Source organism: Pezoporus occidentalis, unplaced genomic scaffold, assembly GCF_034315485.1.
Source record: "Pezoporus occidentalis ecotype Australia unplaced genomic scaffold, CSIRO_AGI_Poc_V1 ctg29, whole genome shotgun sequence".
Classification (NCBI taxonomy): domain Eukaryota; kingdom Metazoa; phylum Chordata; class Aves; order Psittaciformes; family Psittacidae; genus Pezoporus; species Pezoporus occidentalis.
The window spans coordinates 6,205,383-6,223,846 of NW_026914829.1; the positions used below are offsets into that span (position 1 = coordinate 6,205,383).

The following is an 18,464-nucleotide window of genomic DNA, read 5'->3' on the forward strand; positions in this document are numbered from 1 at the left end:
AAGATAAAATATGAATGGTTAAAAGCAACATTCTTGCAAACAGCCATGAGAAAATATCCAGGTGTTACTAAGCAACTGAAGAATTCGTAAAGGAAAAGAATTACAGGATAATTTACATAAGCTTGTTAATTTTCTGAAGTGCAGTTATTACATGCATTTCTCACTAACATGAAACCAAGCATTCACATGATTACAAAAATCTGTACTGTATTAATACTTCAGTAATAAATTAAGATACCAACCCATATTATGCTTAAGAAAAGATGTTCTTGGATTATTAATGCTCCACATTTTCTCTGTCAAAAGGCACCATCACATAAAGCACTTGAATGCGAGTGTGACCTTGGCATGCACAGAGATATAGTAACAGAAATACAGCCAACTAAAACACAGAAGATGCTATGAAAATAAGCTTTTTTCAAAGCACGTCAGCTTTAATCCTTCAACGTTTGCTCTCAGAGATAAAAGCTTTCCCCAGCTGGAACTCTGCTACTGAGTTCCAGGTTTGTTCTGGCCACATGCATTAGCTTTGTGTTTTGTTTTGTTTTTTTTAAAATTTGCAGATTATGTCAAGTTACAGATTTGAGAGTGTGTGACAGTATGAACTTAAGGAGGAGAAAAATCCTACCTTGGCATGCCTGTGCTCTGCTGAACACTAATACACAGCAATAACTAGAGACCGCAGAGCACTTCTATCTTAAGGACTGCAACAAAGCTGGTTATCCATTTATTATACCTACTCCTAAAAAGATCATTAACCATAGTAAAAACAACAATAACAATTTTTAAAAAAGCATTATTTTTTCCAGCTGAACTGGAATGCTCATTTAAAAAGTATGAATTGTCTTACCGAATATTTACTGTTGCACACATCAGCACATCATTTAACATGAAAAGCCGTCGTTCTTTGGTTTTGATAATTTCCCCTTTGTCATTGTAAACCGTCTCAACCATATCATCAGTCCGGATGAGGTATCTGTTTCCACTGCTGAGTAGCTAGATTTTAAAAACAATCAACATTGTGTATTATGCAGGGCACATCTAACATCTGGTGCAAAAAAAGTAAAAGAAAATACAGCGGGTTATCACTTGCCATCCTCATATAAGTGCCCACAGGTGGATTTGCCAAGTGAATTAAGCCTCTTTATTAATTTGCTTTTCATTTAGAGAAATAGCAGCTTCTGCTGCCACCAAAATGGCCTGCAGGGATTTTCAGTCTTAATATGGAATGTAATTGCTCTGAGAATCTTTCACACAGATAAAGGTCCCCTAGCAAAAGAACAACAAGAAGAAAAATTTCCCATAATTTCTGTGGTTTCCTTCCCTCATCCCACCTTTCACAGCCCATTTAAGTGCTAAATGTGGTTCTAGCTGTCCCAAAATGGGAGGTCAGGGTGGGAGGATCAGACTGCCAAAAAGATCGTATGTACAAGAGACGCATGGCATGTAAATATCTTCTGCTGTTGGCCTTCAAGGGCTGAAGATCAGCACTGTGTGCAAGTATGAACTAATCCCTCACAGGTCAAACACCACCTTTGGTAGTGGCCAAGAGAACAAAATGGTCCATAACTTCCTCATTTCCTATGCACCTTCTTCACCGCTTGTTTCACTCTGCCTGGCATTGTTCCAAAACTGTGCACCCTTTTCTGATAAATACCTTAAAACAACTGTGTTCTGGTTGACTACTATTATCCTAAAAACTACGCTTTTATGCATCACAAAAAAATCCTCCTTGCAGTCCTTCAGCATGCCCCCACTACTCCATCCCAGGATGAGTGCAGTGTATAATCATCTGTAACTTCACAAAAGCAATAATTGAAGCATTTATGCCCCATCTCATAGGAAAGGAGGAACCATTTATGATGCAAATAAGACAAGCATATATATATATCTCCACAGTACACATAACTACTAACAAACTCAGATGAAGAAGACTGTTCCTTCCTTCCTACTGAAGGCCTTCTACAGTTCTTTAAAGACATTTCTACTGTACGATCCAAATGCATGAGTGAAGTAGACTGGGAAGTTCCTTTAAACAAGACAGCTCTTGGACACATTCAACAGCACATCTGGAACTGACCCGTAGTTGGAATCAATACAGTATAAGGAACTGGTTCCATCCTTTACATAGGAGTAATTCCTCAGTTCTGGGGTAAATTAATAGTTGAATTTTTCCATGCAGAAAAATGCATAAGAATTTTCTATCCAGCACTGCCACAGAACACCAATACTACTGCTGCTATTTCAGCATGCCACTCACTCCAGCACACAATGGTTTAAGGAGGGAGTCTCTTCAAGGTCACATCTCAAACCTACCACTAGAATGACCCCATGTTGTTGACATTTACGTAAAAATCCACAAGTATCTCTTTGATGTCTGTTTTGGAGATCTCTCAAGGCCCAGAAACTAACTCTTCCATCACACACTCCTACTTTTCTCACCTTGTTCAGATAACGTTCATTCATTGCTTTTGCTATTTGTTTTATTTCACAGCGCTGATCTGCATCCCTTTTCCTTTCATTTAACTTCTCTGCCAGTGTTTCTAGTTCTGTAAGAGCCATCTGTAGTGGTAATCTGTCAGGATGTCCTTTATTAGTGTTTTTCAACATATCCTGAGAGGAAATGATAAAACAAACAAAAATCAGATTTCATTTCAAAGTCAAGTTCAAAAGATTACAGGATGTACAGTTTACCACAATGTTCTTTACCTGAGTACACTAACGAATAAGACCAATGAACACCTAATGAATATTCAGACAGCACACTGCTTACTGTACTATCTTAATAGTTCTTGAAAAAGATACTAAATGGGGTCACATACAGCTAATTTATAGGGCAAAATTACAATGAAGGAACTTGAAAACGAATATAAAAACTGCAAATGTAGATATAAATGAAAAAGATGAACATAATATTAAACACAACTTGAAAAATCAATATTATAGTATAATATGTAGGTGTCCACAAACAATGACTTAAAACTTTTCTGACATTTACTGTCATAATAATATTGTATTATCCTTATTACTGTTATTATTCCAAACTAACACATTGACAGCATGCTCATCCTCAAGTAGAACAAACTAGTTCATGGTGGTCACAACAATTTCTCAAAGTCTTTCCCTTTTGTATGGATACAATAGGAACAATTTGAATTGTATTTTTTCTCCTTTCCCACAGCACTTAAAAATCTCCTGCTACAGTGAATTCCATCTCTTCCGCTACCTCAAAAACTCTCACCATGGCTTCCCACCTGCATGCTCCTCCCACAGCTACCTCTCTCCCACAGCTACCTCTCTCCCACAGTAATTTCTGGACCTACACCACAAAGCCTTCTCTCCTCTATGGCACCTGCAAAACACAGCTAACTCTCAGCGCTCACTGGGATGGACCTGCCATGATCTGGACAGAGTTACAAATGGCCTAAGCTGGTCTGGAGCAGGTCTACACTGGCGAACTGTGCTGTTTCTGCAGCTTAACTGCCAGCTCAGACAAGACCTGAAGACTCCCTGTCAAACCCTAGTTTTCATGGGAAGGAAACCAAGACGCTGCAGATCAGAAGGAATCTGTACCACACTGAAGCAGATCCTCTGAGCAAAGCAGCCAGCGAGAGAGTGCACTTTCAGTCTATATCCCACATATATTCTGAACTATCTGAAACATGAATTACATCCTTTTGTGTTTTTCTTATATGAGAAGTAATGACACAAAGTCTCTAGTGGTGTTTTTAAGTGCGATTAGATAACAAACTGTTATGAACAAGTAGCACATTTGAACTACGGTTTTACTGCAAAGTGATTTAAAAGCTAAATCTAACCTATCAAGTAACCAAGCGTAAATCTAGTTTAGTAAGATTTTCCTGCTGTGTATTTACTGCCTGTCCCTGTAATCAGACTATTTATTTATCATTTACCTGCAATAGTAGAATGAACTGTGGAAAGCGCTGGATAGGTTTCATCATTAAACCATACAGTGTAATTCGATCTGGGCTTGACTCCTGGCACTGCTGCAATGCAAGAAAGCCACACACACTGTTTACTTCCATGAATGTATTTTCATCAGTAACAGAATGAAAGTTATTCTACATCATTTATACAGTGGTACTGTAAATTTATTGTTATTTACTATAAAGATTTTATTTTCAAATATTAAATCTTTTTTTCAAAATCATTATTAAAATGTGGCATGTCACTGGCCTGAAATACTTCCTAAAATCAATACAGCTGGGATAAAGCCACACCAGCAATGCAGCACCCATGCATATATTGATACAGCACATTCATGCTTTTTAAATAAGCAAGGCATTGAAACGTCTGCTTAACTTCAAGCACTACAAAGGCAATGAACTTGTTCAAGTTTGAAAAGCGTGATCTGTTGATTTATTGACTGTAATTTACTATTGCTGCTCTATTTCTTGGGGCTAAAAGATTATAAATCTCTACCTACCTATGTGTTTTTAAAAGGAAATCTAAGAAAAACATCATAATCTCAGTGCTATGCAAACAAAAAGAAATTTTCATTTTCTTTATTAAAGGTAACTAAGGAAAAGAACATTGATTTATGCCTGGAAAGAAAAACATTAGAATCCATTACTTTGATTATCAGGACTGGTAGATAAAACCAAGCAAATTTCATCTGCTTGTACAGAAAACCCCTGTTTGTATAATTCTATTCAACATTTGGAAGTATTTTAGCCATAATCACAGCTGACCCAGAATAAGGAGAGTAGAGGAAATATTCAAAACCAAAGCACCCCAAACAATACTGAACTGCCATTGTGCTTAAATTGCCATTATTGCTACAACTATCAAGCTTCACTGCAATTTGTTTCCATGCTTATCTCTACAAACAGTTTTTTTTTTGCCCAAACAGCAGTAGGGAAGATTCTGGTCTTCAATATTGGTGGGCACACACATACAAAAAAAAGAAGGTGTAGAAACATCTTCTGTTGTCAGAGTTCAGCTGTCAGTCCCCAACTCTGAGTAGCAACAGCACCAGCATTGACAAGCAGTGATGAAAGGTATAAATTATGCCTCTATTGCAACAACTCGCTTTTAACAGCGCAAGAGTTATGAAATGACAATGCGCTCATAGAGAGTCTGATCTTCCTGGGGCCAAAGGCTTCCAGCATATAACCCTGTGGAGTGCTGGCCACACTCCAAAAAGCTGTTGGTTAATTTCAAGATCTGAAGACATATTAGGAATCAGTCCTCTTTCTAGGCAACATAAGAGCTTCACCATTTAGTTTGCCTAGGGCACCCAATTTCCATGTTTGGTGGATCACTGCAACAGACCTGACAGGGTGCCTCTGAGAGGCACAACTCAATCCAGGACTCTTGGGGAATGGAACAAGCAGAGATTTCAAGCTCCCAGCAGGGTCACAGGTAGCCTAAAAGCCTTGCACTGGATTTTGTATACCCTCTGTAAGATATCAGTCCTAGAGATTCACAGAACTTCTACTGCATGTACCAAGCGCTCTGTGCACATCATCAGAAGCATCATGTTCATCAGGGTAGCAAGTATTCTGCACAGAAATTTTAAATTTCAATCCCAAATTGGAAACACAATTTCTAAAATACTAGGAAACTGTTATGGAACTGAGATCTAGTTACACTACACAAGTTAGAATAAATCACAAATAAGAAAGAGGCCTCATATGTTGAACTATTATTTGAAGCTCACCTAACGGCAAAACAGGGATTCCTTCACAAGTAGTCATGCAAACACCAATAAACTGATCTGAACAACAACAAAACTACTTTGCACTTCAAAATACATCCTAGATCTAACATCATGTTATTCTCTGAAAATATAGTAGTGGAAGTGAATTCTTTGGGGAGGGTTTTTGTGCCAAATCCATAAAACATGAAACCAAAGTTCATAAAACCAGTGTCCTGGGTTTCAGCAGTAGCAGTCATTTTTCTCCTTCTTGGTAGCTGGTGCAGTGCTGTGTTTTGACTTTTGGCCTGGAAACAGAGCTGATAACAATGATGTTTTGGTTTGGCCAAGGACTTTGTGAGCCTCATGCTCTGCCAGGGAGGAGGGGAAGCCGGAAGGAAGCAGAGACAGGACACCTGACCCAAACTGACCAAAGAGGTATTCCATACCACAGCATGTCATGCCCAGGATGTAACTGGGAGTTACCCGAAAGGGCTGGGACTGCAGGGCTGGAGGAGGTATCGGTCGGTGCTTGGTCAGGCTGGGGAGGGGGGGGTGAGTTATCAGTTGGCTGATGGTGAGATGTTGTATTCTCTTCCCTTGTTATTCCCTTTATCATTATTATTATTGGTGGTAGCAGTAGTGATTTGTGTTATACCTTAGTTACTAAACTGTTCTTATCTCAACCCGTGGGAGTTGCATTCTTTTTGATTCTCCTCTCCGTCCCTCCAGGAGTAGGGGGAAGGAAAGAAAGAGGGAGGAAAGGGGGGGAGTGAGTGAACAAGCTGTCTGGCTAGGTTTAAACCACGACAACCAGTCACACAATATGCAGGAGAAAATTTGACAGGTAATACTAACTTATAATTTACACTGTCTTTTTTATATCAAATGCCCAGCTGTTTTAAGATTAAACTCACCTTTAAAAAGTCTAAAAAGGCAGGTTTGGTGGCACATGTTTTCTTGAGAATCCCTACCGCTGTACTGAAGTTGTTTACATATTCACTGTATGCATCCAATACCATAGATTTAGAAAACTGAAAAGAGAAAAGGGTAAACCTTAACTATAAATACAAAAGATCCCCAAAAGCTTAACTAGACAGAATTCAGACTGTTAAGGACTCGCCTTGCTCACAGTTAAGGGCTTTGCTTGGCTTAGTGCTAGAGCTACAGCAGTACTGGTGATGTTCAAAATACTCTCTGTAGAAGACAGTCTGGAAATCTAAAGATGTAACGGCTGTGAATGATGAAATGTAAATTTACAGAAATAGGTCCATCTTGGCTACAACACTAGGGCAGAGCCTGAGGACTATAGGCAATCAAAGGGCATCCACTGAGATTCAAAGCAGCTGCTGGGATGCCCTGACAATCCCATGGCTGCCTATATTCCAGACTTGGTGAACCAGCAAAGTCCCAGGGCCTTCAATGCCCCATCTTCAGCTGGTAAGGGTTTACCAAGAAAGCAGACAGATTGTGTGGCCTGAAAACAGCAGCATGAAGGGCAAGACTGCTGCCCATTGCCTTAGTAATCCCTTTCTTCTGCAGAGCTAGTCTCGTTAACAATACTTAACTTTCTCAGTCAAAACAGGGCAGGTTTGCTTTAAACAGCAGATCTTTACTAACCACTTCATTTTGACTGAAATGGGGTCAAAGCACTCAGAGATACATAACTCAGCTCTTTTAGGGCAGGCATGAAAAGGTAGTAAACTAGCAGCCAGGCAACCTTTTCCATCCACACACCAGTGGTAGGAACAATGTTGTTCTATCAACCAAGAACATTTCTTGTTCTCTGTAGTTCGGTCCTTTACTGGATAGACTTCCATTAAGAGTGGGATACTGTTTTACAAATACTCTTTACCTGTGTCCCAGTCTCAGTTACACCCCAAGAATTCATGACATCACCTAATATGTTTTTTTCTACTCCCAAAAAGCATACTATGTATGACTACCAACTTTTTAAGAGATGCTAAGCCTCAGTCTCACCTTAATTTTGTTGGGTTTGTGAACCTATTTTCCAAAAATCCAAAACTGTTTACCTAAATGTCTGCAAGCTTGCTCAAAACCTGAAATTTCTGCCCTTAATTCTTTCACATCTACCAACCAAGCCAAAGGCAAGTGCTGGTGTCAGTTTCTTTACCCGTATGGTACACACATACTCTGACAGTTGCCACAGGCATTGGAGAACACAGGAATTATGTGGCCAAATTAGACAGAAAGATAGGGAGATAGAACAGCAAGCATAAAATAAAAACAGATTATCTGGTTGGATGCATATGCTTACTGAAGCAACAAAGACATCACCAATCAGTTCCACAGAGTCCCACTCAGATACACGACTCGCCAGCGCAATCTGAAACATGGAATGGCATTGAAGAATTTCCTTAATACGATAAAAGACCATTTTGAGTTTTCTTTCACTCAGTAATTTTGGCTCCATATCTGAAAGGGGCTTCTCATATTGCTGTGGGGAAAACAACAACAAAAAAGACTTAAATGAAAAAACCCAATTCATGTAGCAGTACACACACAAAATGTCTAAACATTTGGCACAAAGCATCTGTAGCAAAATCTATGAAAGTCACACTACAGATTCTTTAAAGATTTGATTATTTTTTCAAATTTCCAAATTACAAAATTAAAAAGATACTAAGGTACCTCCAGGATTCTTTTGAGAGCATCCACATAATTTTTCTCACTGTCAACTACAGAGCCCAAAATATACCTTCTCACAACCTGTAGAAGAAACAAAGGCTTGTCTGAAACTCTAATCAGGTAACATGTTCATCAGAGTTGGGAATGCTGATGATAAAATTCTCACATTAACAAACCACAAGAAACACAAAGCGATAGAAAAAAACTAGAAGAACTGCAATAAAATACCACCATACCTCTTCAAAAGTAACTAAATTTACTATTACTCTAAAATGATTTATTTAAAGAACACAACAGTTATTGTATCTGTATCTATAAACTTTGCCAACTGTTGCAATTCCAAGCTCTACTTTTGAAACTTGTCTTTTAATTTTAGATGTATAAATTTAGGCATTAATATAAATAATAGGTATAAAAATGATGTTGGCTACTTCAGTGAACTGCTGCAATAAAAAAGGTGACCAGTTTTCAGTCAGTCTTCAAGATTAATACTCTTTTTTTGTTAATATGTTTTGTTTTAGAAATTCATTAGGAGTAGCCTGAAGGACAAAAAAGGAAACATTAACTGCCTTTTGGCAAGGCCATATGAACTGTACCACTGAGAAAGTATCTAAGTAAGTCAGCATTCTTTTTTGGGCATTACCATACATAAGTGAAAACCCTGTCTTGTCTATATTCATACCTACTGACAAAGTAGTAAGAGCTTCAAGAAATGCTATCATATTTCATATTTACAAACTACAGGCTATTTATCACACCTTTTCTATCTCCTGCTTCTGTAATTCAGCTGAAACATACTTTGCATGCATGCGCAAGTAACATGACAGAAAGGACTAGGGAACCATTCTGGTTTAAAATTTAAACTTCTGTTATTGCTGGGTTTAAGGATTTGTGTTCACCCCATCCATTTCCTAATCCAGCTCATTCCAGAGCTTTAAAAAATGAGACTCTGATGGAGAAGACAGCACAAGAGCAGGATGAAACCACTCCCAACAACTGCAAGGGAAAGGAAGGCAAAACTGCCTATTTTGCTATTTTCAGCTAGCCTAAATGACCATGAAATTCAAGTCTCAGACTTGCTTCTCTCTGCTCCTTATTCCGTGGCCTCCTGCCTTCCCTATCACAGCTGCCTTTAATTCTCCACGATTTGCATTCTTAAGTGCAGGTTATGAGAGGATTTTCTTTTAAGTATTGGCATTTCAAAAGGAGACCTCAAAATTATCTCAGACCTTGCTTAAAAACATATACAGTAAAATTAGTTGGTCTAATTTGTGTTTAAAATGGATTTAGCAGTGTTTTCTTTATTATATCAGCTGCTCTGGTAAAGGAAACTACTTTTAGTCACAGCTCACTCTTCTGAAAATAATAAACATCTGTAGAAAGTGTTTTGTTTTTTTCAGGCTTTGTAATACACAAAATAGATACTTGATAGTGCCTGCAAGTTACTGCAATAGAAAAACAGAACGTACAAGAGGCTTGCATGCAAGTCTTAAATTTATACTCGCTTTTTTTGCTTGTAACAGTAGCACACAAACATAAAAAACTTATGGTAAGAACTAGGGTCCCAGGGGCAGAGGTATCACAACTGAGACCAACCTGGGACATAGTATTTGAACAGGCACCAGATTTTAAACAAAAGCGATCGTGCCACCTGCTGTTTAAAACAAGCATATCCGTAAAGTCTGCTTGTTCGTGGCCGAGCAGTCCAGGCCCGAAGGCGCTCCTGGCCTTCACCTTCTCCAGCTGGAATGCCCACTTCAGGTTTCCACAGTGACTACGGAGTTTGAGGTGCAAAACTGCAAAATCTACTCTTTGCGTAGACTTGACTTTATTAAAGACAAATTACTTCTTTTTTAAATCAGAAGAAACCTTAAAATACAGAGAGAATACAGGATATTTTCTACATTTAAATAGAAATCCCACAACATCTACAGAAATGTCATCTGACTCAAAAATGCTTAAACTCTTTTTCATTCAAAATCACTACATTTAGTTTAAGTGTTCAGGTAATGAAACAACATAATTATTAAAATTTTATACTGCAAAACAGCATTTTGCATGTCTGGCTGTGTTCAGGACTGATACGACCATATGCACACATACTAATTTTAAACGAACTACTTATTCAGTTCCGAATTTGATGTCCACTTGATTTATGTTGAACACCAGTATGTTTGAAGAGCAAGGCACCTGGGAGACATGGATATAGAGCAGAAGGGGAGGAAAAAGAGGCAGAAGACCATATTTCTAAAAGCCTACTACCTGCTGTTGTGATAATCCTTCAGGCATAGGAGTCATAATTGCTTCTGTATGCATACAGTCCACGTCAATAAATAAATTTAGCTCCTCTTCTTCCAGACATGATGATCTATGGTCTACAAGGAATTGAACAACCAAAACATCAACTTACACAACATGCAGATTAAATGAAGAAAATAAGAAAAATAAAAATAAAAGATCCTATCATCCAAGCATAATAATTACACAGTCTTATTTTCACTCACCAAACAAAAGAAATTTCCCAGCACTTCTGTATCACCTGTGAATCACAAATACCATCACTGATAGGCACTCTAATACAGAGCATCTTTCAAAGGTATCCTGACATCCACTTGGCATGAGACAGCCTATCTTTTGCTTGACCTCTTCTCCCTGTTCACAGCCACAACAGGGCTGTCCAGAGTGCAGGGCATGATAACTAGGCTTAAAATATTGCTGCAGTATTTTAACCCTTGTTGTTAAAGGGCCAGCACTTTTGAAATAAATGACCTATGGGAAGAAATTAAAGACACCCACGATATGATCCAGCTTAAAAATTCCACACACCCTTCCATAACTGAACTAATGTAGGTAACCAAATGTACCAAAATGTTGGCTTTTATCACAAAGGAGAATAGGGGGCTCTGCATTGCTTCTCATGGCAAATTTTACGCAAACAGCAACACCAAAGTGCACTGACAGGTGGCAGTATACAGCCAGCCAAACAAGCAGACAGGAGCAAATGAGGAATAGAGAACAGTATGAGAAACTGTTTCAGAACAAAAAGGGAAGGGAAGCAGATTTGTCAGCTGGAAGGAATTTGACAAATTTGCCACCAGCTCCCTGCTGATTTGGTAAATGGCTGCGGGTTTAAACCATCCACAGATACGCTGTGTCTGCTACCTAACCTCTAGAAATGCAAGGCAGAATGCCAGGTTCACTCAACACTGACCTGCTGAAGCTGATAATTTTCTCCAGTGCAACAGCGAGACACTGAGGATACATTTTTTGATCGCTGAAATCTGTGCAACTAACTTTCTATTTTCTGTCTGTGAATTAGGCAAATTCAGAAGAAGTTAGAGGTCATGACAGGGATATAAGGTGTGTCCTGGTCCTTACAGATAGGATGCAGCTTCATGTCAGCTTGCTTACTAAAAACCCCTTGTTCTAGTCTTGCGGTTTTAGCTTCCTAAAATAGTACTCTGAAGTTACATCCATTCAATTAGTTGTGCAGAAATGTGAAGGAAATACATACTACCTCTTGGACTTATCCTAAGAACGAATAAGTTTGTATTCAGTTACTACCCCCTACCTCTTGCAAAACTTAACTGTGGACTGCTGCTGCTGAGGCTCATGACAAAGGGATGATGTTTATTCTTAACTAGAGAAAGAATAGAAATACTTTTAGCTTTTTGACTTCAACCCACTTTCTGTTTTCCCAATCCAAACTCAGCTTTCATCAGAAATCACCAAACAGTGATAAAGCAGAACGGCCTCTTCCCCCTACTTCAACTCCTTAGCACAGAAAATGTTTGTTATTCCTTGACCACAATAGACTTTTTAAACAGTCAGCTATCACTCCACTAAAAACCATGTCATGACAGCAAACTTTCCTGACGTTCAGGAGTTGCTCAATGGAGGGAACTGGACAGACTTAGTACCTAAACATAATTTCCATACCCCCATATATCAATACCTAGATAGAACCTACGGCACTGTTTTACTGGGATTTTGTTGTTTTTAAGTGGATCCTTCCCTGTGGTCCTCAGGTTTCTCAGATCACTCAGATTCTTGCCCCAAACGTAAAACTGCTGAAGATGCACTGACCATATTGTCATCTGAACTAACTAGTATACTATCCTTTACTGATATAAAGCTGATTTCATGCATCCGGTACTCAGCTCCCCGTACAAAAACCTACTAGGCTACTCACTTACTGTCTCAGAAATAACCAGAAAAAGTAACAAACACTGTAAATGGCACATACCTTGAGAAATGAAAGATTTTGTTCTAATGAAAGAACGACCCTTTTTCACAGCTGCTTTTGTCTTCTCAAGCCCATCTTTGGTACCTTCTCTAGCAGCTCTCATAAGCTTTTGCATCTGTTAAAAAAAAATACAGTCTACACGTTCAGTGAATAACAGGAATGCATTTTAGCATGCACACCATGCAAAATACTTTTGATCAAAATACCTTTCAAAAGAACACTGTCAAGTATTTTAGGCTATAAATACAGCCCAAAGTTAAAGTAATATACTGCAAGTACACAGATCCATCAAAGCTCAGATCTGAGCACCTGTACTTTCTCTTAAAATCAAACCTGTAGAAAGGCATTTACTTCATGGCAACGTTGTATGCAAGCCTAAAATAGCAGAAATGCTTAAAAATTTGCACCAAAAATCTGAACTCAAAATAGTCTTAAATGCTCAGATTTACATTATATAATAAACAAATGAACTGTGAACAGGTCATTAATGGCCAGGGTTCTTTCCCATCTTCCAATGTCCTACTAACTCTGCCAACATATTTCTGATCTGAAGATTAATTCCCTAGACTCAGGTCTATATTAACTATATTCTTAAACATTGTTCTGAAGAAAACTTCAGAATAATTTCATGACTGAAATAAGTTGATTCAAATTAAGAACTGCATAATTTTGTAGTACATTACTACAGTAAAAAAGGATTCCTGTTGCTTTGCTAAGAAATGTTTATTAAAAGAATTGCTTGGCACTTTTGTTTTTCCAAAATGCCACAACGTCAAAAAATCCCCACTACTGCCAGAGCTGTGCTGACATCATCAGTGACATCAGAACACACACAAAGTTGTCATGCTGTAATCAAGCAATTTGTCTGTTTGAGCTGAAGCTCTTAGCAAAACCCCAGTCTTTTCATGCCAGCTCCATTCAAGAATGGAGAGCAGAGAGATTCTGACTCCCACAGTTTGATCCCACACTGCTAGAGAGCCAGGGCCAGGCTAACTCTTGGACCTCACTCAGAGCTGTACGCCTTGCTCATGCTCTGCAGTAAGGGCACTGGTCAGCAGGGAAGGACAATGATGCCCTATCAATCACATTTTCTGAAATTGTTACCATTAAAAACAAGCATGAGAAAAGGTCCTTGACAAAGTACTTTTAAGATAAACTGCATAATAATAAACCAGCACTTTTAGAATTAGTTTCATACAAATTATTGCCTGCTTTCTCAAATTATTATTAAAAAAGAGACAACATTGCCTGTGTTGGAAAAGCAATCAGTTAAATGTAGCTAGTTATAAAAATCAACTACCTTCAGCTCATGTTTTTGCTTTAGTTGCTGAATCTCTACTGCTCCCACAGTGTTTGCCATCAAATCTTTCATCTTTTTCTCATAATGCTCCTTTAAACGTGTTAGGTCATGTGAAAGCTACAGTGTATAAAAAGACACAATCTTTTCAAAAAGCCTGTAGTGCAAACTTCATGCTAAAGCACTCAAGTATATCATGCACATTGCCCCATCTGCCTACTGATACACAGACAACTGAGGGAAAATTATCGTGTAGGGAAGCTCCAACCTGACAAAGGGACCATCACTCCTGTGCATCACTGAACTTTCTGAAACCCAGGCAGGCACCTTTCTCCTATGCTGGCAACTATGTGAAGAGAGGAACAGTCACTTAGGCTAAGCTAACTGTGTGTTAACTATATTGTGCACATCTCATACACTGTATGGAAATAATGCATCAGCTTTAACCATGAGCATCATTTGTTGGAACACACACTCTAATGAGCACATTGCTGACTGTCCTTTGAAACAGTGAATTAGAAGAATTCTTAAAGTTTGAAGAACCTGAGGTTGCTGGTACCTGAAAAGATGGAGACAGTGAGTCGGGTAAGGAGATGCTAACAGAGGAGGATACACAGTTGTGTAATTTCATCTGTCATAGCCTCATTGTATGACCATGGGTGTAACCATCTCATACATGAGTATATCCATTTGCAAAATAAGGAAACCATCGCAGAGAAATGCTCTGGAATACTAATTAATATTTGTTAAAAGATTTTGAGGCCAGATATAAGAGGTTAAAATATAACCAGAAAACCAATAAAAATATTTGGTGTACCCTATAATAGAAGTCCAATGGAAACCCCCTCAACTTGATGTCAACAGAATCATTTGGCAAGAGATGAAAGCACGAGGAAAGAGAAGGCCTACTGAGTTGAAAACAAGTGGAGAGGTCCAGCATTTAGCTCAACTAGGCTGGGTCAGGATGCGATTACTTCCAGCATGAGGATTTTGGCATTATAGCAGTCTAATTAAAAACAGCATCTGGTTCACAGATTAGAAATATTGAATAGAACGAAAGCCTTCCCACCCTTAAATAAATAAATAAGAATCGTAACAAAAAAAAGTGATTTTAAGGAAAGTCATACCAGGACTTAAAATCAAATATCCCACCTATAACCTTCCCATACTTTTCAATGGACACCAGTAATAATAAGCAAGGCGAGTCCCTCATAGGCTCTGAAAGGCTATAGAAGGAGATGGATGTTACAGTATTTTCCCAGCGCATCACAAGAGCTGAGAAGCAAGAGTTACTGCAAGGAATGGAAGAGAAAAGGTATGAAATGGAGGGGTTTCCGTATGTGCTGAAGTGCCAGTGCAGGGAGGGTTGAGGAGTTTGTTGTTTTTTTTTTTGCATTTCAGCAGTCCAAAAGTTTACATCTCTCCTCACTCTCCACCAAACCCCTTTTCTAGTTTCCTGACTTCTCTACTTCCCAGTAACCTATCTAGGTGCAGCAGCCCCTCTGACTTCTCCATCCACCAAGTCATGTGTTCATAGGCTCCTCATCCCCATCCTCACAAGGCAACCCTCAAAACCTGTTGTCACAGGCTGGAAAAGCCAGCTGCAGGGCAGTACCCTGCAGTACACCTCTTTGCTCCACCACTCCTCAGTCGCTTACTCAGACACTGCCTGATCCTAGCACCATCACTCTCAACTGACTGCCAACAGTTTCCTGTGACAGATGAAAGTATATTTACAGTGTCAAAAAATTGCTTTAAATCTCACTTTGTGCACATGTGTAAGTAGAATCCTATGACTATGGCCAAAGCTGAAGCTACAGATAACAGGAAAATATTTTAAAAAACACACCAAAACAGAACTAGAGGATGATCACTCAGCTTACAAAGTGCTGATTTATGTGAGCTCAGGTCTTGCAGTTAACCGCTCACTCTCCGTTTTCCAAATGGTGGGCAACAGGGGATGGAGGTAGGGGGAGAGCAGATAATGTGTATTGGAAGGATACACAGACAATGAGGCTTTTATTGTCATCACAAGAGACTGCAAAATGAAAATAAGGGTATCGCAGAAGAATACCCTGGCCTCTACCCCCACCATCCTCCAGCCATAGGGTGCTGGAGCAGCTAACAGTATGTGGCTGTGAAGTGGTTAGTGGGTGTCTCTCCCTAGCCAGCACATACTGGGGGGCCTTGAAGATTTTGCAGTGACTGCCTGTCCCCACTTGTTCCCTGCACCTCCATCCTCCAAGTGTTCAGAGCAGGGGACCAGCAGCAAGAGGCTGCCCGCTGCCCAGGCAAGACTTCCTTCTCACGGAAAGGGCAGAGGAGCCAAAGCAGTGAGAGCGTGGGAGCCTGGTGCTCCTCCCAGTGTATAATCAGATATATGCAGCAAGGGCAGGCACCCACGCCATCAGGGTCTTCCTGCCTCCTGCAGCAGGGACGGAGCCAAAGATGCTAGACCAGAGGTGTGCCACAGATGGATCATTTTAATCAGGCCACCTCTGTTTTCTCTTAATAAATGTTACAGACTTCTCTTTGATCACAAAAACCTTTTATTTTGGGGTTTGTTTTTTTTTTTTTAAGCTCAGCTGCCTTCAAGCAAGCAAGGTGATACAGATTTAACACAGAAAGGGAACACTGGTGAACAGTTTTGTGACTTTAAGTCTTGTCAGGCTTACCCCATTTGTTCTTCACATTGTTTTCCACACTCATTTACCACTTATACTAACTCAGTAGCTGCAAAAGAAGAAAAGGTGAGGAACTGCCCACAAGCAAAAATAATTGTTAATTTCACTTTTATCCAGTCTGAGTTGTTTATTTTTAAGGAGCTTCTGTTGAATGTTTTCATCTTTTCCCCATTACATTTATTGTGGGCTGTCACACCCACACTGATTCATGTCTCTGTTAAAAAGATGCTGTTGGTATTTGAAACTGAATTGAGACAGGAAATAAAGGTGAGAAAGGCAAATATTGGAAATGAGGGTAACCTCAGTGACTCAGCAGCACTGCAGGATACATACATGTCTCTTGTGGTTGCCTCGCAAAAAGGAGCTGGGAATTCCATTTTTACACTCGGAATCACTCTGCTCTTCATAGCTTTCAAACTCACTTGAACTCCACCCATATTCCAGTGAGCTGTTTCCACCATCGTCACCGTTTTCAACATCATCATAAATCATTTCCTCTGCAAGAATTAAACCAAAATTAATAATAATAATAATAATTTTAAAAGCCCCATTGAAATTTGTTTGTTTAAACGTAAGAAAACTTGCTCAGGACGTACTACAAAGAACTTTAAACTTTGGTACACACATTTTAAAATATAAATTAATTCCAATAGTCAAGCAGGCAAAGTAGGTTGCCTTTGTTGAAACAGAGTATTGAAAGAGGGTAGTGTTACAGGTACACACCATGATCCTCATAAAAACACGCCCCACTCGAACTGCACCAGTATGTCCACGTCCCACAACATGTTTTAGAAGAAATTCAAAGGAAGTTCAAACTGTAGCTATGAATACACATCTGAGCTGAGAAGCATCCTTCCTTTTGAAGGCTTGTTGTCTTAGGGACATCAGCAGCAGCAGCTCAAACAACAAATGCTAAAACATTGCAAGAATCAAGTGAAAATGTCACTACTTCAAGAATAACAGATCAAACTAATAAGAAAATACACTGATATTTCATGACTTATCATTCCTTTAACTCCACCAGCCACTAGAAGTCTCCCATATCTGCAGGTTACCTTGCCTGTAATCCAGCCTGATACTAAAGATTTAAAGAGAGAAAATAAACATACTCAAAAGAACAGCTGACTTATTTTACACATCCACCTAAAGCCTGGATTCTGGGACTAAAAAGTACATTTTTACCAATTATATTATTTTAATATTAATTGTCTTTGTCACAGACAAATATCCTCTAATTTGGAAGAATGAGATCTTCAGAAATTTTTTAAACCTCTATGTATATCAGACTGTCCTTAAAGGGCACTTACTGAAGAAAACATTTTAGTGGCAATCTAGTACAACAAATAGTCATGCACCATAGTAAATAAGTCCTGACTGAGCAGCAGCAATGCAAAGATGTCCTTGCCCACAGCAATGCAGCCCACTGTGGGACCTTCCAGTAATAAGTCACAAATCTAACACAACGACTTCAAATAATAAATTAAACAAATTTCAGTCGTAATTTGTAAACCACCTTGCCTGCACACCACTAAGGGCAAGAAATGAAAATGTTACAGCTTAAAAAATAAATACAGTTTTCATAGAAGAAAGCTGAAGTGTTTTCTTGAATCATTACAATTTAAGTATCAGACTCCTACATCCTCTGAGAGCAAGTAGATACTGAGTTCCCAATAAGCCGATCTACTCAAACACATCAGTTAATAGCAACCAATCTTTAAGCATAGTTTTCACTATAACCAAAAACTGAAAAACAGATCTGAGTGAGAACTCAAGCTTTTTGAGCCTCTGCTCCACCATTCCCAATAAAGGTAAAATCTTGGCTCCAGCAACAACTTTAGGATCTGTTCTGTCCCTTGCAAACATGGTCAAACTATCAGGGACTGGATCACTTCAAAGCTGAAATAAAACATTTCTGTAACATCACATTCA

The 18,464-nt window shown here is 39.0% G+C and overlaps 1 protein-coding gene across 2 annotated transcripts in view; it reads right to left on the reverse strand.

The window, feature by feature from the left end:
* ARHGEF10 (Rho guanine nucleotide exchange factor 10) overlaps nucleotides 1-18,464 on the reverse strand; it is a 114,058-nt gene that overhangs the window by 57,009 nt on the left and 38,585 nt on the right. For both annotated transcript variants that reach the window (XM_062626221.1, XM_062626222.1), the window contains 10 exons: nucleotides 16,869-17,032; nucleotides 13,855-13,971; nucleotides 12,555-12,669; nucleotides 10,571-10,683; nucleotides 8,312-8,389; nucleotides 7,938-8,117; nucleotides 6,577-6,693; nucleotides 3,915-4,007; nucleotides 2,443-2,613; nucleotides 851-996 (listed from right to left, as the gene is read on the reverse strand). In XM_062626221.1, coding sequence (XP_062482205.1) covers nucleotides 851-996; nucleotides 2,443-2,613; nucleotides 3,915-4,007; nucleotides 6,577-6,693; nucleotides 7,938-8,117; nucleotides 8,312-8,389; nucleotides 10,571-10,683; nucleotides 12,555-12,669; nucleotides 13,855-13,971; nucleotides 16,869-17,032 — 1,294 coding nt within the window. The remainder of the gene's footprint in view (nucleotides 1-850; nucleotides 997-2,442; nucleotides 2,614-3,914; nucleotides 4,008-6,576; nucleotides 6,694-7,937; nucleotides 8,118-8,311; nucleotides 8,390-10,570; nucleotides 10,684-12,554; nucleotides 12,670-13,854; nucleotides 13,972-16,868; nucleotides 17,033-18,464) is intronic.